The 22040-nt window shown below is 41.2% G+C and overlaps 3 protein-coding genes across 19 annotated transcripts in view; 2 read left to right on the forward strand and 1 right to left on the reverse strand.

Moving 5' to 3' along the window:
* The window catches only part of Mnat1 (MNAT1 component of CDK activating kinase), a 156033-nt gene extending 151092 nt beyond the window's left edge, over window positions 1–4941 (forward strand). For both annotated transcript variants that reach the window (XM_063261570.1, NM_153472.2), the window contains exon 8: window positions 4503–4941. In XM_063261570.1, coding sequence (XP_063117640.1) covers window positions 4503–4623 — 121 coding nt within the window. In that variant the 3' untranslated portion in view covers window positions 4624–4941. The remainder of the gene's footprint in view (window positions 1–4502) is intronic.
* Window positions 718–21877, reverse strand: Trmt5 (tRNA methyltransferase 5). 4 transcript variants are annotated; one of them, XM_039112507.2, is made up of 6 exons: window positions 21690–21877; window positions 19574–20211; window positions 17279–17403; window positions 15675–16326; window positions 15273–15311; window positions 718–4854 (listed from the first exon to the last, which is right to left on the reverse strand). In XM_039112507.2, exons 1-6 carry the CDS (start codon window positions 21692–21694, stop codon window positions 4823–4825), a joined length of 1491 nt encoding a protein of 496 aa, XP_038968435.1. In that variant the 5' UTR covers window positions 21695–21877; the 3' UTR covers window positions 718–4822. The 4 variants fall into 4 exon arrangements, with proteins under 4 accessions (XP_038968435.1, NP_001383003.1, NP_001383002.1 ...); NM_001396074.1 differs by lacking the exon at window positions 718–4854 and adding an exon at window positions 20676–20805 and having other exon boundaries at window positions 15074–15311; window positions 21690–21742; NM_001396073.1 differs by lacking the exon at window positions 718–4854 and having other exon boundaries at window positions 15074–15311; window positions 21690–21742.
* The window catches only part of Slc38a6 (solute carrier family 38, member 6), a 90869-nt gene continuing 90697 nt past the window's right edge, over window positions 21869–22040 (forward strand). For 12 of the 13 annotated variants that reach the window (XR_005505476.2, XR_005505475.2, XR_010052064.1 and 9 more), the window contains exon 1: window positions 21901–22035. Coding sequence is in view for 6 of the 13 variants with exons in the window: in XM_039112001.2 (XP_038967929.1) it covers window positions 21928–22035 (108 nt within the window). In the remaining 7 variants the exon portion in view is untranslated. 13 annotated transcript variants of the gene reach the window in all.

Here is a 22040-nt window from a genome sequence, read left to right on the forward strand (position 1 = left end):
GGTACACCTGCATGTACACAAGTAGTGGCCAGTGTGTCATCCTCAGGAAAATCGTCCACCTCCTTTAAAGCAGGTCTCACATTGGTCTGCTCCACCAGTTAAGCAAGGCCGACTGGCCAGGAGCTCCACCGATCTTCCTTCCGGTTCCTTCTTAGCACTAGGATTAGAAGTATGTACCACAGCACCTATCTTTTTATGTGTGTGCCAGAAATTTGAACTTGAGTCCTCAGCTTGCATAACAAACAGTTTACTGACTAAGTTATCTCCCTGGTCCAATAAAAATATTGTGTAGTCATCGCTAAACCTTGTGGGCCATAATGCACAGGACTGAAACCAGGGCCTTGAACATCTTAGTCATGTTCTACCAGCAAGTAACTTCCAAGCCCATGGGATGAAATCCTTACACTTCTACTTAGTCTTGACATCTGGAGCAGAGAACTATATGGAACAGGTCTGCTAACTCATGATGGCGTTAAATGCAAGCTTTAAATGGGCTCCCTATAGCTTGCAGTGCTATGATCCTGTAGATAGGAAGATCAGTAGTTCAAGGCCATCCCTGGAAATGTAGGAAGACCCAGTCTCAGAATAAAGCATGAGGAAGCTCACCCTATTTTTCCAGAAACAGGTCTTATTCTCTAGGCTTCATTACCTTACTTACTTTGAACCAGTTCAGAATGCAGTTCTTCACAGGGCCCAATAATTTAAAAGAGAAGCAGCTAATATGAAACCATTTTTATTTCCATTTCAATTCTGAAACTTGTTCCAAAGGGCATGCTGGCTTTATCACAAAGAGATGTGACCACTGCTTATAGTGGCATTGCTGGCTCGCTCTGCACTCTGCCCCTTCCTGGGAGCTCCGTTTGACCAGCAGCAGGAGGAGCTGAATGCAAGATGTCTGCCAGGTGGGCAGTGCAAGACTCTTAAAGGGAAGCAAATAGTAAGAGGAGGCTCAGAGGCACTCTCTGTCCAGACCTCTGGAAACAAAGGCTTCCTGAAGCAAAGTGTAATTATACCACCTACTGGGGAACAAAAACTGCTAAAAGTGAGAAGAAAAAGTGACGGTGTAAATTGAAGTTCAGGAAAACCACCGAGTCTAATGTCTCAGCTCCTTCCCCTCTTAAGGCCCACCGTGCTGTGCCTTCCCCTGCGTCTCCAGAGTCCACTCGCGACCATACTACACAGCTACACAGGAAGGCAACTTTACACGGAGCATGTGCAGAGTGCAAAATGTCCTTTATATAAGAGTTATAATTGGTTTTGAAGACATAGTTACGCTTTATCGAGAAAATTATGATTTTTTAAAAAAATCTGACTTTAGTCTGTTTTCAGTAAAAATAGGGTAGAGCTGCCAAAATAAGCAGCCTCACATTGGTTTTTATGTATAAGACTTAAGACATATTTAAATTAAAGCCACAAAAAGCAGAACTAGTGTCTTGGGATTGGCTAAGTAGAGCTGTTGTATCCAGGACCCAGAAAGCTTTCTGATTTCTGGAAATGAATTTGCATAAGGTATATTTCTTGTTTTGTTATATAGAATTATACATTAAATGTTGCTGACCTATGACATAGTCCCAAGAGATGTCATTTATAATCACAGAAGAATAAACAGAGGTGTGGAGACAGGTGGGGAAGGAAGGCAAAACCTAAATTTTTGACATCTGGTTCCAGTGTGGCAGATCCTTAAAGAACTCCGGCATACCAGAATGATTAAAGGATTTAAACAGTGAATTAAAACACCAAGAAACAAAATCCCACAACCAAATAGTAAGAATCAACTATGTTTTTAAATGGAATTAATACAGATTGCCTTGGTTCAAATATTTTGAAACAGTTAACAGTAAAAGTTTTGTATAGCCCCGGAGATCAAAAAGAGCAATCTAAGTAGGGAGGACTCTTAAAGGCCATAGTCCCAGACATGCTTAGTGTAAGTGACTACACAGTGAAATGCATACTCTTCACTGTTGCGCAAAGACATTTTATTTGACTTATTTTGGCAATGAGAATCGCACAACTTACCATTAATAACTCAACTTTAACAATATTTGCTCATTGCTTTGGATTATGACTGTGTTCAAGAAGTACTATTTTCAAACACTAATTAATCATTTTAGATAAACTTTTAAAAAATGCATTTATGGCCTCAATGAGTATGACTGTTTATTACATTTTCCTTATAAAAGCTGAACCGTTTTATATACTCTTTATGGAAACAGTGCACCATCATAAATTAGAAGATGCAACTGTTTTAGGTATTTTACGGGGCCTGGCTTGCCTGCCAGCCGTGCAGCTGTTTCAGGCTTCTCAACATAACATATAAAAAGCTGGATGCACACTCCAAGTGTGTGTACTGGACTTGCCAAGCCAGGCTGGTGTGACTCAACTTTCCCAGAAGCAAGCCAGACCAAATGCAATGAATCAATAGTTAGCTGCTCATGGAGTTCTATTACGGCTGGGAAAGCCAATCCACTCGTGACAATTATTTTCTGACTGTTGACAAGCGCTGCAGCATTTGGATTCTGTGGGTTGTGAACCATATAGGACTTTTCTTTTGAGGATCTGAGGAGAGAGCAATGTGCCATTCTTTGGTATGTGGATAAAAATCAGTTAAACACAAGTCAAAAATGGGAGTATCTAAGTTCTGTTACTTATCAATGTGATTAGCACTGAGGCTCTGGTGTTAGGAGTTGAGTTTACTCTCTCAGGCAGCTGCCATGCACCTTGTTTGTTGGTAGGAATCCTTTTCGGGTTGTTTTGTTTTGCTCGTGTTTGTTTGCTTGTTTGTTTTTGTGACAGGTTTTACTTTGTAGCTCTGGCTATTCTGGAACTCACTCTGTAGACCAGACTGGCCTCAAACTCAGAGATCCGCCTGCCTCTGCCTCTTGAGTGTTGGGATTAAAGGCGAGCACTGCCACACCCTGCTCTATCCAGCAGAATCTTAACAGCTGGCATTTATTGTGCTCTGGGAGAGTAATAAGAAAATAACATTATATTTACGTGGTAGATCTAATTTATTCCTGTTCAGTTCCTGTGAGACTTAGGGCTCTACCAGGAGCTCATCAGTGACACTTAACACAGTCTCTGAAGTAGGATGCATCCTCAGAGGCCTGTAATATGGCATAATTCATGTTTTATTTTATCTCTTAAAATTTTTCATTTATATTCATTTCATATGATCCTATAATTGTATACAATTATATGATTACATTACATAGAGTATCCATTACTAATGTTCTTTATAACTTATAAATAAGTTTTAAGGGTAGATATACAAATAACTTGTATGCTATAAATATACTGCTCAAAGAGTTTTGGATTGTTGCTAAATAAGCATTCATTTCTTTCTCCTTTGACTTTTACCCTTGGCAGAAAAGCAAAGATTTGAGTTAAGACCATGATTTGTGGCAATGTGAGTAAATTATAGCCAATTCCAGGAGTTTGGCCTGTCAGCTTCTACTTGGTTCCTTAAGTTGCCATATATGTTTTAATCATACAAGCTTATTAAAACAGACACAAACAAAAAGCTGACTTGTTATTATGTTAGAAATAAGAAGTTGCTCATGCATTAAGATCTTGACACACAGGAAGTTAGAATGAATAAGTAGAAAAGGCTCCAAGCTATTAAAGTGTCCTGCCTCCTGATTTATTCATTTGCCATACCTGTAATTCTGAATGTGGGTGAAGCAGCTTTGTTTCCAGGGCCCATGTGGCTTCCTCCAGAGTCAGGAACGCAAGACTGCAATGATTCTTTCCTGCAGTTGTGGACTGACTGACGAGTCATTCCTCTGCTGACATCCCCTTAGCTTTTAGGCCTGTTTTGTCTATTTTTATGAAGGCAGAAAATTTTTCATTGGTTAAAAAAGAGCTTGAAGAAACATTGTTGTTTTGTCTTTTGTGGTGGGTTCAGTTCTTCTGTCCTCATGACTATAACCTGACTCTTCAGGTCAGTGGTTCAGCTTAGGTTCATCTCCGGCTTCCTGGACTTGTTATTTCTAAGGTTTCTTCCTTTGCAAGGAAGGAGACAATGGGATACTAAGGTGATTTTGAACTATTGTGTGCTCTCTTTCTGGCTGCGTTTATTTTCCATATGTAAGATTTTTGCTTTAAAATGCCTTTGTAAAAATGTGAGTAGCATAATCGTGTCACGATGTGTTTGTATCAAGAGCGTTCTGGAAAGGACAGCATTCATTGGATGCCCCAAACAGCCTCCAACAAAACCAATCAGTACTGGAAAGTTTGAAACAGTGAACAGTTTAACATTTCATCAAAATGTATAGGTTATAAGGACTATTCTTAGACTTCATCGTCCTTTGTAACTTAGCAGTTGGCCAATCCATATATACAGTTGGCATGTTTCCTTTTAAAAAGTAATGTTCATTTATAAAAACCTGAACATTTCAGTCTTGGAATTCCTTTCCAAATGTGGAATCAGTTTCACACTTGCTTTGCCAACTGTCACTGACCTACGGTTTCACGTCAGTGTTGTACTTTCTGTTTTCTTTCAGGTATTTGAACCACGTCCGAGCTGCATCTCCACAGGATCTAGCTGGCGGCTATACTTCTTCTCTTGCTTGTCACAGAGCGCTACAGGATGCATTCAGTGGGCTTTTCTGGCAGCCCAGATAGCCTGTATTTTCTCATTTATAAAATCTGGATCTTGGAACCAAACCAAGGGGTTTGGAAGTAAAGAAATTTGTAAAGTCCCAGCCCACGCAGCTGCACAGCACACCACCGCTGGCTGCTGTGTTCAGGTGTTTATGGCAGTCTGGACCAAGCTGAGAAATGTGTTGCATATAGATTCATGGAAGAGATTTATTTTTTACTTCTATTCTTCAGACAGGGATCGAAGCATTGAACCTCATATAACAAGAAAGAAATAAATGATTTGCCTATGTATGGTGTTGACATACATTTTTTAAAACAATAAAGCTTGACTTTATGATACATTTTGTGGGGTTTTTTCTTCTTCTTACAGTGTTTTTCTGGAACATATTTCCAAATGCCTTTTTGATTATAACATTCAGTGTTATTATTCAAGTCTGTATTTTCCCCATAAAACTTTTTTTTTCTAACGTCTTATTAACAGTGGTCCAGACAAGTAGATATGTTTCATCCTAGCAGCAGGCTGTGTCAAGAAAAGCCTGATCTGTGTTGTGGCCCTTCCTCTTCAGTAAGAGTCTTGGGGACTGTTCTTAGTGGTGCAAAGTGAGGCACACTTAATATGGTTCCCAGCTGTGAGCCACACTCATGATAAACCAGAGCACAGCATTAACCTGCTTTAATGGCAGATTCAAAGAAGTGAGCTAATAAAACTTAATACATCAATGGCACCTTTCACTGCCGATGTGAGGTCATTTTATGATGAGATGTTGAGACTGGTAAAGGTACCATGTAAGTGAAATTTCCCAGCATAAATTATAGACTGATGTAGTTTTCCACCAAAGCTTCAAGGGGTTTTACTGTGCTCATGGTTTTGTTTAGTTTGGGTGTGGGTTGGACAGATACATGAGGATCCCACCGTGTGTGAGTCTGTTGCATGGGCCCCTGGGTATAGAACATAGGCTTTTCAAGGAAATTAAAGAATTGTCTATCAAATTTCTATCACAACAGATGCTAATTTTATGGGCGTAGAGTTAAATGAATCAAGTCTTTGGTAATATCAGTGCTAATAGTCATATATAACAGCACCATCTTTACTAAGTGGGGATCCACTTCAGTGTATCTTGTGGGACCAAACTTCTTTGCTAGAAGTTACAACACTTCTCATCTTTGATAAATGAGAAAACCAAGAAGTTGAATAAGCCAAGATTATATATGTAAATTAGTAAAAAGCTAGAATTAGATCAAGTTACTTCTTAATCCAAATCCACTCTGAAGTGAGTATGTCATATTCCTTATATTAGGTTTTTTGCTAATTGGTAGTTAACGCTTTTACGTCCAATCTATAAATCTGATGAAGTGATGACAATGTGGCTAGGGCTTCGCTGCACTCATGTGCAGAATCAATATACCTACAGTTAATGAACTAATTAAAAAACTCAAGCTTTGGGGCTGGGGATTTAGCTCAGTGGTAGAGCGCTTACCTAGGAAGCGCAAGGCCCTGGGTTCGGTCCCCAGCTCCGAAAAAAAGAACCAAAAAAAAAAACTCAAGCTTTGTTTTGCATCTGACTTAGAAATCTTTACCTGACTCTGTTGGATTAAATGAAATGGAGAAAGAGCATGCCAGTGAAAAATGCGAATATTCTACACTAGGTGATGTCTTCCTGAGACAGAGTGTGCAAGCCTTTCATCTTCACTAGTACAGAAATAGCCAGTGTTTTCTAATCCTTACAAACAATCCCATCATCACCTCCCCTGTTCTAGCAGACAGAGGTGTATGGTAACTTAAAAGTATCAGAGCCAGGACTCAAACCCAAGTAGCAAGGCCGGAGGCCATGCTCTAGAGGTGACTGAGATAGTGGCTGTATAACAGCCAGGTCTTGGTAATCCCATTACGGAAAGACTTCAGGAAGTTTTACAGAGCAAAGGTCTAACCCTGTGGGATACAAATGTTTGTCAATGGATGACCTCACTGATGCCCTGAGAGTTCTCAAGTTCATTACATAGAAAATGATTTGCTGCAGCTCTCTGCCCCCAGACCCTGTGAGAGAGAGACCCAACCGCCTGGTCAGGTGGGCACTCCTGAGGCTGCAGAGCGGAAGAGACCACCAACACTGCTCACCCCTGCCCACATCCCTGGCCCAAGAGGAAGCTGTGTAGGGCCTCTGGGCTCCCGTGGGGGAAGGCCCAGGAGCGGCAGGACCCCTGTGCCTGAGACACCACCAGAACCAGAAGGAAACAGACCGGATAAACAGTTCTCTGCACCCAAATCCCGTGGGAGGGAGAGCTAAACCTTCAGAGAGGCAGAAAAGCCTGGGAAACCAGAAGAGACTGCTCTCTGCACACACAGCTCGGACGCCAGAGGAAAAAGCCAAAGACCATCTGGAACCCTGGTGCACTGAAGCTCCCGGAAACGGCGGCACAGGTCTTCCTGGTTGCTGCCGCTGCAGAGAGCCCGTGGGTAGCACCCCATGAGCGAACTTGAGCCTCGGGACCACAGGTAAGACCAACTTTTCTGCTGCAAGAAAGCTGCCTGGTGAACTCAAGACACAGGCCCACAGGAACAGCTGAAGACCTGTAGAGAGGAAAAACCACACGCCCGAAAGCAGAACACTCTGTCCCCATAACTGACTGAAAGAGAGGAAAACAGGTCTACAGCACTCCTGACACACAGGCTTATAGGACAGTCTAGCCACTGTCAGAAATAGCAGAACAAAGTAACACTAGAGATAATCTGATGGCGAGAGGCAAGCGCAGGAACCCAGGCAACAGAAACCAAGACTACATGGCACCATCGGAGCCCAATTCTCGCATCAAAAAAAACATGGAATATCCAAACACACCAGAAAAGCAAGATCTAGTTCCAAAATCATTTTTGATCATGATGCTGGAGGACTTCAAGAAAGACGTGAAGAACTCCCTTAGAGAACAAGTAGAAGCCTACAGAGAGGAATCGCAAAAATGCCTGAAAGAATCGCAAAAATCCCTGAAAGAATTCCAGGAAAACATAAATAAACAAGTAGAAGCCCATAGAGAGGAGACACAAAAATCCCTGAAAGAATTCCAAGAAAACACAATCAAACAGTTGAAGGAATTAAAAATGGAAATAGAAGCAATCAAGAAAGAACACATGGAAACAACCCTGGATATAGAAAACCAAAAGAAGAGACAAGGAGCTGTAGATACAAGCTTCACCAACAGAATACAAGAGATGGAAGAGAGAATCTCAGGAGCAGAAGATTCCCTAGAAATCATTGACTCAACTGTCAAAGATAATGTAAAGCGGAAAAAGCTACTGGTCCAAAACATACAGGAAATCCAGGACTCAATGAGAAGATCAAACCTAAGGATACTAGGTATAGAAGAGAGTGAAGACTCCCAGCTCAAAGGACCAGTAAATATCTTCAACAAAATCATAGAAGAAAACTTCCCTAACCTAAAAAAGGAGATACCCATAGACATACAAGAAGCCTACAGAACTCCAAATAGATTGGACCAGAAAAGAAACACCTCCCGTCACATAATTGTCAAAACACCAAACGCACAAAATAAAGAAAGAATATTAAAAGCAGTAAGGGAAAAAGGTCAAGTAACATATAAAGGGAGACCTATCAGAATCACACCAGACTTCTCGCCAGAAACTATGAAGACCAGAAGATCCTGGACTGATGTTATACAGACCCTAAGAGAACACAAATGCCAGCCCAGGTTACTGTATCCAGCAAAACTCTCAATTAACATTGATGGAGAAACCAAGATATTCCATGACAAAACCAAATTTACACAATATCTTTCCACAAATCCAGCACTACAAAGGATAATAAATGGTAAAGCCCAACATAAGGAGGCAAGCTATACCCTAGAAGAAGCAAGAAACTAATCGTCTTGGCAACAAAACAAAGAGAATGAAAGCACACAAACATAACCTCACATCCAAATATGAATATAACGGGAAGCAATAATCACTATTCCTTAATATCTCTCAATATCAATGGCCTCAACTCCCCAATAAAAAGACATAGATTAACAAACTGGATACACAACGAGGACCCTGCATTCTGCTGCCTACAGGAAACACACCTCAGAGACAAAGACAGACACTACCTCAGAGTGAAAGGCTGGAAAACAACTTTCCAAGCAAATGGTCAGAAGAAGCAAGCTGGAGTAGCCATTCTAATATCAAATAAAATCAATTTCCAACTAAAAGTCATCAAAAAAGATAAGGAAGGACACTTCATATTCATCAAAGGAAAAATCCACCAAGATGAACTCTCAATCCTAAATATCTATGCCCCAAATACAAGGGCACCTACATACGTAAAAGAAACCTTACTAAAGCTCAAAGCACACATTGCACCTCACACAATAATAGTGGGAGATTTCAACACACCACTCTCATCAATGGACAGATCATGGAAACAGAAATTAAACAGAGACGTAGACAGACTAAGAGAAGTCATGAGCCAAATGGACTTAACGGATATTTATAGAACATTCTATCCTAAAGCAAAAGGATATACCTTCTTCTCAGCTCCTCATGGTACTTTCTCCAAAATTGACCATATAATTGGTCAAAAAACGGGCCTCAACAGGTACAGAAAGATAGAAATAATCCCATGCGTGCTATCGGACCACCACGGCCTAAAACTGGTCTTCAATAACAGTAAGGGAAGAATGCCCACATATACGTGGAAATTGAACAATGCTCTACTCAATGATAACCTGGTCAAGGAAGAAATAAAGAAAGAAATTAAAAACTTTTTAGAATTTAATGAAAATGAAGATACAACATACCCAAACTTATGGGACACAATGAAAGCTGTGCTAAGAGGAAAACTCATAGCGCTGAGTGCCTGCAGAAAGAAACAGGAAAGAGCATATGTCCAAAGCTCTAGAACAAAAAGAAGCAAATACACCCAGGAGGAGTAGAAGGCAGGAAATAATCAAACTCAGAGCTGAAATCAACCAAGTAGAAACAAAAAGGACCATAGAAAGAATCAACAGAACCAAAAGTTGGTTCTTTGAGAAAATCAACAAGATAGATAAACCCTTAGCCAGACTAACGAGAGGACACAGAGAGTGCATCCAAATTAACAAAATCAGAAATGAAAAGGGAGACATAACTACAGATTCAGAGGAAATTCAAAAAATCATCAGATCTTACTATAAAAACCTATATTCAACAAAACTTGAAAATCTTCAGGAAATCGACAATTTCCTAGACAGATACCAGGTATCGAAGTTAAATCAGGAACAGATAAACCAATTAAACAACCCCATAACTCCTAAGGAAATAGAAGCAGTCATTAAAGGTCTCCCAACCAAAAAGAGCCCAGGTCCAGACGGGTTTAGTGCAGAATTCTATCAAACCTTCATGGAAGACCTCATACCAATATTATCCAAACTATTCCACAAAATTGAAACAGATGGAGCACTACCGAATTCCTTCTACGAAGCCACAATTACTCTTATACCTAAACCACACAAAGACACAACAAAGAAAGAGAACTTCAGACCAATTTCCCTTATGAATATCAATGCAAAAATGCTCAATAAAATTCTGGCAAACCGAATTCAAGAGCACATCAAAACAATCATCCACCATGATCAAGTAGGCTTCATCACAGGCATGCAGGGATGGTTTAATATACGGAAAACCATCAACGTGATCCATTATATAAACAAACTGAAAGAACAGAACCACATGATCATTTCATTAGATGCTGAGAAAGCATTTGACAAAATTCAACACCCCTTCATGATAAAAGTCCTGGAAAGAATAGGAATTCAAGGCCCATACCTAAATATAGTAAAAGCCATATACAGCAAACCAGTTGCTAACATTAAACTAAATGGAGAGAAACTTGAAGCAATCCCACTAAAATCAGGGACCAGACAAGGCTGCCCACTCTCTCCCTACTTATTCAATTTAGTTCTTGAAGTTCTAGCCAGAGCAATCAGACAACAAAAGGAGATCAAGGGGATACAGATCGGAAAAGAAGAGGTCAAAATATCACTATTTGCAGATGACATGATAGTATATTTAAGTGATCCCAAAAGTTCCACCAGAGAACTACTAAAACTGATAAACAACTTCAGCAAAGTGGCTGGGTATAAAATTAACTCAAATCAGTTGCCTTCCTCTATACAAAAGAGAAACAAGCCGAGAAAGAAATTAGGGAAACGACACCCTTCATAATAGACCCAAATGATATAAAGTACCTCGGTGTGACTTTAACCAAGCAAGTAAAAGATCTGTACGATAAGAACTTCAAGACACTGAGGAAAGAAATTGAAGAAGACCTCAGAAGATGGAAAGATCTCCCATGCTCATGGATTGGCAGGATTAATTTAGTAAAAATGGCCATTTTACCAAAAGCAATCTACAGATTCAATGCAATCCCCATCAAAATACCAATCCAATTCTTCAAAGAGTTAGACAGAACAATTTGCAAATTCATCTGGAATAACAAAAAACCCAGGATAGCTAAAGCTATCCTCAACAATAAAAGGACTTCAGGGGGAATCACTATCCCTGAACTCAAGCAGTATTACAGAGCAATAGTGATAAAAACTGCATGGTATTGGTACAGAGACAGACAGATAGACCAATGGAATAGAATTGAAGACCCAGAAATGAACCCACACACCTATGGGCACTTGATTTTTGACAAAGGAGCCAAAACCATCCAATGGAAAAAAGATAGCATTTTCAGCAAATGGTGCTGGTTCAACTGGAGGGCAACATGTAGAAGAATGCAGATCGATCCATCCTTATCACCCTGTACAAAGCTTAAGTCCAAGTGGATCAAGGACCTCCACATCAAACCAGACACACTCAAACTAATAGAAGAAAAACTAGGGAAGCATCTGGAACACATGGGCACTGGAAAAAATTTCCTGAAGAAAACACCAATGGCTTATGCTCTAAGATCAAGAATCGACAAATGGGATCTCATGAAACTGCAAAGCTTCTGTAAGGCAAAGGACACTGTGGTTAGGACAAAACGGCAACCAACAGATTGGGAAAAGATCTTTACCAATCCTACAACAGATAGAGGCCTTATATCCAAAATATACAAAGAACTCAAGAAGTTAGACCGCAGGGAAACAAATAACCCTATTAAAAAATGGGGTTCAGAGCTAAACAAGGAATTCACAGCTGAGGAATGCCGAATGGCTGAGAAACACCTAAAGAAATGTTCAACATCTTTAGTCATAAGGGAAATGCAAATCAAAACAACCCTGAGATTTCACCTCACACCAGTGAGAATGGCTAAGATAAAAAACTCAGGTGACAGCAAATGCTGGCGAGGATGCAGAGAAAGAGGAACACTCCTCCATTGTTGGTGGGGTTGCAGACTGGTACAACTATTCTGGAAATCAGTCTGGAGGTTCCTCAGAAAATTGGACATTGAACTGCCTGAGGATCCAGCTATACCTCTCTTGGGCATATACCCAAAAGATGCCTCAACATATAAAAGAGACACGTGCTCCACTATGTTCATCGCAGCCTTATTTATAATAGCCAGAAAATGGAAAGAACCCAGATGCCCTTCAACAGAGGAATGGATACAGAAAATGTGGTACATCTACACAATGGAATATTACTCAGCTATCAAAAACGAGTTTATGAAATTCGTAGGCAAATGGTTGGAACTGGAAAATATCATCCTGAGTGAGCTAACCCAATCACAGAAAGATATACATGGTATGCACTCATTGATAAGTGGCTATTAGCCCAAATGCTTGAATTACCCTAGATCCCTAGAACAAACGAAACTCAAGCCGGATGATCAAAATGTGAATGCTTCACTCCTTCTTTAAATGAGGAAAAAGAATACCCTTGGCTGGGAAGGGAGAGGCAAAGATTAAAACAGAGACTGAAGGAACACCCATTCAGAGCCTGCCCCACATGTGGCCCATACATATACAGCCACCCAATTGGACAAGATGGATGAAGCAAAGAAGTGCAGACCGACAGGAGCCAGATGTAGATCGCTCCTGAGAGACACAGCCAGAATACAGCAAATACAGAGGCGAATGCCAGCAGCAAACCACTGAACTGAGAATAGGTCCCCCGTTGAAGGAATCAGAGAAAGAACTGGAAGAGCTTGAAGGGGCTCGAGACCCCAAAAGTACAACAATGTCAAGCAACCAGAGCTTCCAGGGACTAAGCCACTACCTAAATACTATACATGGACTGACCCTGGACTCTGACCCCATAGGTAGCAATGAATATCCTAGTAAGAGCACCAGTGGAAGGGGAAGCCCTGGGTCCTGCTAAGACTGAACCCCCAGTGAACTAGTCTATGGGGGGAGGGCGGCAATGGGGGGAGGGTTGGGAGGGGGACACCCATAAGGAAGGGGAGGGGGGAGGGGGATGTTTGTCCGGAAACGGGGAAAGGGAATAACACTTGAAATGTATATAAGAAATACTCAAGTTAATAAAAAAAAAAAAAAAAAAAAAAAAGAAAGAAAATGATTTGCTTTAAGCAAATACTACTACTCTGGAATACACATATATCACAAAGTGCACTGGTGGTGGCCTTGGATCATGTGACTCAGTAAGGGCCTCATAATTTAAACACTGTATCATTGAGCATCCCACCTCAGATTTTCTACTGGATTCATTAAAAATCCTTGTTCTAGGAATCATCAGTTAAGGTTAGGGTGATCCTAGGCTTAAGTCGTCAGTTCACTTCTTAAACTACATGAGAGGAGAGAGTGGCTCAGGATTTATAAAAGCATGTAAGTGTTCTTCATTTATAATCATATTGCTTATATATTACAGGATGGCTACATGGAGACAGTTCACACCACTTACATAGAGTGAATAACCTACATCATTGTGCCTCATAGCCTGTGTCAGTATATATTACTTGGGTTACACACCCTCTGCCTCCCCGCCCCCTCCCAAGCTTGTGTCTTTTGTGATAATCCACCATATCAAGTTTGTTAACCATACTGCTGGGTGTGGGCTCATCCACTGGAGCATGGCTGACACACCAGGGGGCTCATCCTTTAGAAGCCACCGATGTCAATAGCTCTTTGGCTAGGAGTGGGAGCTCACGCTGCCCCCTCCACCTTAGGACATGCCTTTTCCTCCTGTGGAGCAGGCTGTAACCCTAGTCGGAAAGTTGTTGGTTATCCCCATTAACATTCATGCCACCATCACCCTTTGAGCATATCTTACCAACCTGCTCATTATTGTTCACTTCTGAGTGAAACTGTTGACATCCCTCCTGCACCTACAGCAGCCTGCACTGCATCATCTGTGCTATGAAAGCTAATCAACAGGGAGGAGGCTTCCTGCTATCAGCTAGATTTCTCCATGTCTTAAGAGAAAAATAGGTGGTGTCTCTAGCAATGGGGTCTAGATTAATGGTAATTAAGTTCTGGTCAGCAAAGGCAAAAGCCTCTGTTTTTTTAGGAGTCTCTGTCATACCTCTGATCAACAACTTGAGGGGAGGTGTCCCCCCAGTACACCTGGTACTGGGATTTTATTTGGCAACTCCTGCCTTCTGGGAGGAGTAGAAAGGCGTTTTTGAGAGGATTAGATTATCTTCCTCATATTTCCCGTTACAGAGCACGTGACTAGGTTCTAATCTTATTGGTGGAAGCACCTTAACTTCAGTAAATAGTCTGAAGAGGAAACATTCCCTTGGCACTTGCACCAATACCCCAAAACGTGGAACTTTGAAAAGATAGCCACTGCTAATTTGCGTGAGGATAGAAACGTAGTTTTTGATAGTGTCACGTGTATAAAATAGGATATTTTGATTCAAACATCAGCTGTGTAAATGTACTTTGGCTGTGTCTCACTTTAAAGCTGCCATCATACTCTAGACCACTATGTCCACACTTGGCCTGGAAGATGCTGTTCTCTTATGCCTCATCTACATGATTTACTGTGTATTACTTTACAGAGAAGTTATGTAATTACATTCTTCCAGTAATAAGTCCAGTGTAGTTAAATGCCTTCCTTGTTAAGCGGAATAGAATTACTGTCTTCAACAACTATCTTTCCAAGGGATAGACACTATTAAAAGTACATTTATTTTTAAAAAATACATATAACTTGAATTATAAAATCCTTACATAATTTTCTATGTTTATTAATTTTTTCATTTATTTTGTGTACGTGTATGCACGATTACTTTAGTGCACACATGAGGTCAGAAGAAAACTTTCAGGAGTTTCTTCTTTTCCACATTGGTCCCAGGGCAAGCTCAGGCCATCAGTCTCCATGGCAAGTGCCTTTACCCACTGCCCTTACCCACTGCCCATGCCGATTCTGTTTTAAAACTATGCTGAGTAACAGCCATGCACGCCTGAAATTCCAACAGCTGGGAGGCTGAAGCAGGAAGACAGCATTCCAAGCCCTGAGTTACACAGACCCTGCCACAGAAAAACTATGAAGAAAAACAGAAAGGAAAAACAGATGGAAACATAAACCAGTCTATACACACACAAGTTCATCTTACTTCAGTTTACTTTGGTAACATTTCATTTATAGGAGCAAATCTTAAGGGCTTAAAAACAAATATCTGAGCATTAAAGTTTACGGTATCTTACACGCTGTACTTCTTTACATAAAATCTTCCGGGAGACCAGAGAAAACATTTCACACTAAGAATCTGATGCGCTCTGGGGCTCTCCTGAGAAGGGCTCACCTGTCTTCTGCCGTTTAAGAGGCGGCTCTTGGTCATTCTCTATAACAAATTCAGAAAATCCATTTTAGAGCATTTTTAACAGTTGCACACACTTTTTAGAAAAGATTTTAAGATTTGGTTTTTATTCACTCAACAAACATTGCTAAGGATTTATTGTTTTAACAAAACAAGCTTTCTAGTTGACTAAACTACATACATACCTTGTTAAAAGTTCAAATATTCTAAACTAAGTGGCAAGGGGGTCACAAACAAAATGACTGGAACTAGTTTTATTTCCCTACTTTACAAATGCACACACTGGAGAACACACACTCATGCACACACATGCACAGGCACACACATCCCACAACTCACGAGCTATGATAAAGGTGGTAGTCTCCATATTTCATGGGGAGAACTTACGTAGACCGAGGGCTTGGTCCCTGTAGAGTGTAGCAGTGGGAATCTGGAAGGTGATGCACAGCATCTCCTTGTTAGGGGCCACGTTCCTTACGAGGTGAACTGAACTACTGGCCTCCAAACAAACGCCCAGCACAGCTTCTGCCCGCTGGCGAGCATCCTTAGCAGGGTCGCTATCTTTGGAGAAGCAGTAACAGTGCACTATGGGTAGGCGCTCTGTGCTGCACGGCTGCCCATCCAAAAGGGATCTGAAAACACTGAGAAACTCGATGGCCTTAGCTGGCAAGTTCATGACAATGTGGAGAGAGGGCTTTCCTTCAGTTGACAGTCCTAGCCGAAGCATTAACTCTTCTCTCACTGGCCCTTGGAGGAAGTCTTTTCCATCCATGTTAAAGACTTTTACTTTCTGGTCAACTTTATTCAGCTTACAGTTGTGCAGCAGCCATCTGTGGGACTCGGGGTTGAGATCGTTGGCAAACACTGTGCAGTTTTTCCTTGCTGCCGGAATGGCAAAGGGCCCGACCCCAGCAAAAACATCGAACAAGACATCTCCAGGGTTGAGAAGTTCAGTGATCCGGCCATGTTCGGTAGAGAGACGAGGATTCCAGTAGACTTTGGAGAAATCAAACTCATATGTGTAGTTGTTTTCTCGAACCTAAAAAGGGTATCGTGTATTTAGTTAATCTTAGGATTTAAAGTCTGTCCACCGAAACTGGTTCTGTACACATGAGAGCATACGTGTATCATAGAAGCAAATGACTTCGCTTAACAACCTTCTGATTAGAATCCTGGTGTTCACACCATTTCTGGGGCTAGTTAAGTATCTTACAATCACCTTTTTCCCATGAGAAAAGTCAGCTCTCCAAAGTCAAACAGTTGTTCACATTCTAAAGGGTCTTAAAGATGGCTCCAACTCATAAGGAATTTTGCAGAAAGGCCAACCAGCTGGCTGTACGTCACCGTGCAGGGAAGGAAGAGGACAGGAAACCTGAGCCTGCTGTAGAGCACTTCCACACACAAGCAAGTAGCCCTCCACAGGATTCAGGGTGCAAAGGGGAGATGTGGTCAAAGCATCATTAGAATTCGAGATATTCTATGTTTTTAGACAATTACTAAAATTTTGCACATTTCATGTCTATAAATTAGACATATCAAACCCCTCATTTTATGAACAAAGAATCAAAGACCAGAAAGTTCCCAACTTAGACAAATCTGATACATCTTCCTTCCATTTCCTGAGGCCTTAATTTCATTTAGGTATAGATTTCCCCTCTGACTAAACAGATGCTATGGCCAGTGCTGGAAACAGTTCTTAAGTTTCTGTCCCTGAAAGCACCCCAGAAATAACCTGGCAAGTGGAGTGTTTAAAGAACATTTTGCACACTGTTCCATGGCTTGTTCTGTCACTGTCCATGGGCAATTTATTTCAATACATAGAGAGCTAAAAACTCTTTAATGAAGGACTGCTCCAATGTATCACTTTAGCAGAATTCAACCAATCCCTCCTATAGTGTGAGAGCTGCACGCTCACCGCCCTGTGGCTGTGTCCTGTCCTGATTCTAAGCTCCAGTCCTGTGAGCACTTGGAGCTGGTAAACAGTGCAGTACCTTGGTCAGCATATTCTCCTCTCCACACAGCACTTCCATTTGGAAATTTCGATAAGTATTGTCAATGTTGCTGGTTTTATTTACTGCTGAGGTGATTCCTGGGTTTTTGTCAACCATAACTTGGCCTAAAAGGTGAAAATTCATTATTGTTTATGAAATTAAAACTAAAAATATTTAATATAAGTGAATTATATTTTCTCTTGGTTTACAAATAAAAACTGTACTTGGTATACGTAATTCTGTCCACAATTCTAAAAATCAAAGAGATACGTTAATGACTGACAGCCTATACATATGAAAAATGTATGGGTACTTTTCAAAAGCTTTTGAGGACTTCTGGTCTATTGTTTCTCCTCATTTTCCTTCAACATACTCAAATGAAAGCAAAAGGGTTGACCGCATGAAACCGACATGGAATGAGAAGCTGTGACGGCCCTGACAACAAACGGTCCCAGAAACGCTAGCAAAGACAGCCATACGCTTGTCCTGTTGGTGCCACACCAAAGGTTTCTCTCTCTGAAGCAGATGCACAGTTTAGAAATGTGTATCAGCAAGCAGTGTTCACAGCCCAGGGGACACAGGTCCTTCAAAGGCTGACCTAAGTTAAAAATGTCCCTTTACTTAAACTGACCTTTTAGTCAAACACTATCATAGCGCATAGGCTACAGACACTAATTTACGTCAGAAATGACTTACTGTTTAATGAAGTCTCTATCTTTTGTCAACACTTGGAAACTATGTTCTCGTAAGAACTTCATCTTTAAGATAGTAAAATATACTGAATATAAATTCACTGCAATACAATGAGATTACCAGACTTCAGAATATGTAAAATAATCAACTGTGCTTTATTGTGTTCTGCTTATCATATCTGAATGCAATTAAAACTTTTTGAAGCTATGATCTCCTTCCCCAACTCCTCCCTACCCACCCAACTTTGTGTCCCACCCATCAAGTCCAGTTTGTGCTGCTCATATAAACTTCTAAGATATAAAAGTTAAATGAAATTTTAAAACACTAAAAGCAATTCTGTGATTCCATAGGAATGCCTTAGGCAGTTGGACTTTCTTGGTAAGTCTGCTGAACTACATCTCCAGCCAGAAATGTTTCACTTTTAACCCTTGCGCACCACCACCATTTTATGAGAAACAAAGTTTTGGGTTAGGGTATGCAGGTACCCTATGATATGAAAGCCCACATCAGACCCTGAGCTGAGTCCCCACCCAAAGGGCCACCATTATACAATATTAATGTCTTTTGTCAATGAAAAGAGAGAGAAAGCAAAATGGCATCATCAAGTCCAATTGGTACAAAATACTGAATGCTACAGTTTAAATTGGGAATATTTCCCACACATTTTGAAAAGTATTGTATTAAAAAGACTAACCTACAGAATACATTACATTATTTATACAAAATGTGATTTTGATTATCCTTCTACCCAAAAAATAAAGGCTTTGGGTTTCCCTGGTACAATAGTAAGGTGTATATAAGCAGTTTCTAGAAGGCTAGATGCCCTTTAAAAAGTTTTAAAGTGGGGACTGGAGAGGTGGTCAGCAGTTAAGAGCACTGACTACTCTTCCAGAGGTCCTGAGTTCAAATCCCAGCAATCATATGGTGGCTCACAACCATCTGTAATGGGATCAAATGCCCTCATCTGGTGTGTCTGAAGAAAGCGACAGTGTACATACGTACATAGAATAAATAAATCTTTTAAAAGAGCACTGACACCTCTTACAGAAGACCTGAGATTGATTCTCAGCACCCACTTGGCAGCTAACAGCCATCTGCAACTGCAATTCCAGGGCTTCCAACATCCTCTTCTGGACTTCATATTGTGCATACATAGTGCCCAGACAAACATGCAGGCAAAACACCCACACACAGAAAATAAACATAAATGAAAAAAAAAAGGTTTTAAAGTGCTTAACATAAAGAAGAGGCTTAATTAGCTAAATTGGTCAGTCACTAGCATTGTATACTTGACTCTGAAACACCAAATTTCAAAACCTCATACTGACCATTGTCCCAAAGGCCTAATGGCTTTTGTTCAATATAATAAAGAGGTTGGGGTGTGTGTGTGTGTAGAGACCCAAAAGTCTCTGACAACACTGTGACTACAAAGAAGATATTCCAAAATGCTTTTCAAAATGGAGGATGGTGGTTATCGTTTGTTTTCAAATAAAAACTAAACTACCCTGCTTCTTTAAGTTAGCGTTTTAAAATAAAAAATTAAACACTAAAGTTAGAATGTCATTTTTTTCTGGAATATGAATCTGACTATAATCCATGTACCAATTAAATGCTTGAACGGCAGCTGATGATCTCGGAGATTCAGGTGTGCAATATGTCCAACTCTGCTGAATCCAGAGGTCACATCTTGACCCTCAGGAAGCACAGCTCTCAAAATTTCTTCTGACTTAAAATTTTCATATGTGAGTTCCAAGTTGTACTGTGATAACTGTGGGTTGACATCAAGTTCTTTTAAAGCACTGAGTTCTGGTTTCTCAAAGGAATCACTGGTAAGCATTCTGTAGGGATCCAACATGATCAGCCTACTGTCTTCATCCTTGGGGTCCTCAATCACTCGCTTTATGCCCGGGCGCTGCAGCGCTACTCTCCTGAGGGCTCGCATCAATCTGCTGACTACTTCTTTCCTCGCCTTAAGCACGGGGATGGGCACTGTCTTTTTAAAAGCTGTTCTATCAAGTTTTGTCATTCCTCGAACATCAGAGGGTGGTGAAAACAACTCCCTATCTCTCACGCTTGCTTCCGCTTCTGGCATGGTTGAGAACCCTTGTCTTTGACCCAATAAGAAATTAGTAGATGCTTTCCTAAGTCTCGGTACCAGTGTAAACAACAATATTGATTCACTGAGGTAACACCATTCGGCTTGCAGAAGTCTTGAGAATCCAAATGGCTTCAGTAAGATTCTAGGGAAAATAACCAAAAAAACACCATCAAACTACATGTGAGCACATTCACAATGGCTTTTGAGAATGAAAATATAAATTCTCCTTCAAATCCCCTGCCAAGTGCTGACAAAAGGTTTGGATGGCAAGGGAGGGCAGTCTCTCTTGCAGGTATGATCATTGTCCCTAGTAAACAATACATTTGCGTGTTCAGTCTACTTGCCTCTGTAACAAAGATTAGTGGTCTAGCAGCCTCCCTGCACCCAAAGAACTCTGCTCACAATTTTCTATAGAACACACACAGAATGAGAAGCATGAAATTTGAGTTAAGGGACATTTCTAAATGAAATGATCACTTTATATGCTGTCACCAATGGCGATATTTACTAGGATATTCTTATGGGATCTTATTTTATTTATTCTTATGGGCTGTTGTATCAGAAGCTGTGTTATGAAGTTTGTAAGCTAAGGGGTAGGTTACTCACCCAAAGTTATGTAGCTGCTAAGTGGCTCAACAAGGCTTAAAAGTCCATTACAGTCTTTGCCTAGCATGCATGAAGTCTTGGGGGTTATCCCCAGCATCACATATATGGTGAGGCCTCCCTGTAATCTCAGCTTGAGGAAATAAAGAGGATTAGAAGTTCAAGGTCAGTCTGTAATGCATTTGAGACCAGACCTCAAAAAACAAAAGCCTTAGTTAACAATGACCTTAAAGCTGGGGATACAGCTTAGTTGGAAGAGTGTGTGCCTAGCATGCTTATGCAAATCCATGGGCTTCAGCACTACATAACCTGGGCGTGGTGGTGCAGGCACTCAGAAAGCAGATCAAAAGTTAAGGACATCCTCCAGGCTGGTCTAGACACATGAGATTTGTCCCTTCCCACATGACCTTAGTCTACTGTTAGGGTGCCTTTCATACTGTACTGCCATATGCCATGCCTCTAGCTAAAAGCTTCAGTATTTTGATGACAAGACTATACTGTGCTGTGTGAAGCACAATACTAGTGATTCATTTCATCTTTTAAAATACCAAGTAAATGGTAAACGATCCTGTTACAGAGCCCTATAATATAAAACAATGAAGTTTACGTTTGCACTCATACTTAAGGAACTAGTGCCGACTGCTAGTTTACTGACACTGTAAATGTAGTTGTCCGTCTTCCATTTGTAAAATGTAGATTAAACACCACGAAAAAAAATTTGTGGTACTGGGAACCTAATCCTGGGCATTACTCATGCTAGGCAATACCTCTACCACTGAGCTACACTAGTCCTCACCATGCGTTTGACCAGCCCCGGTACCAAGGGCTCGGGCTCGGGGACAATGAGATGAATGGCCTGGCGGCCTTTTTGCGCTCCTTGGGCGAGAAAGGAGAGCACGGGTCCCACGGCAGTACCACCGGGTCTTTTGCATCACACGAAAGTCTACGGCTCTCTAACCAGCTGCATCTTTCCAGATCCAGCAACAGTCGAGGCCGGATTAAGACCCAAACCCTCACCTCATGCTCTGGTGCAGCTCGGAAATGGGTCTTCTGCGGATGGTGACGTCATCACTGTTGGCCGTGAAGGCAGCGTACAGACCCTGTGGACTCTGCGCCTCTCTTCCGGGCCGCGATTTGCTACGGAATCCGGGAAGGGTCAGGCCCGTAGCTCCGCCCCCTGGAGCCGCTCAGCCGGGGCGCTTGGGGCTAGGGGAAGCGACTCGCTGATTTACTAGGCAGTCGGTCGCGAAGTACCATGCAGGCGTCCCGGTACAGTATAGAAGCCGAGCCTGGCTGGTACGTATCTGTCCAGCAGCCGGAGGAGGCGGTGGCTGCAGAAGAGTGGAGTCCGTTGCTAAGCAACGTAAG

The sequence above is a fragment of the Rattus norvegicus genome, chromosome 6, assembly GCF_036323735.1.
Source record: "Rattus norvegicus strain BN/NHsdMcwi chromosome 6, GRCr8, whole genome shotgun sequence".
Classification (NCBI taxonomy): Eukaryota; Metazoa; Chordata; class Mammalia; order Rodentia; family Muridae; genus Rattus; species Rattus norvegicus.

Coding starts and splice junctions, on each gene's coding strand:
- Trmt5 (NM_001396073.1), bottom strand. Junction 17,404..19,573: donor GCCGTTCAAGCATTTAATTG/GTACATGGATTA, acceptor TTCACCTTTTAG/GCCAAGTTATGGTTGACAAA. Junction 15,312..15,674: donor GGACCAAGCCCTCGGTCTAC/GTAAGTTCTCCC, acceptor AATTTGTTATAG/AGAATGACCAAGAGCCGCCT.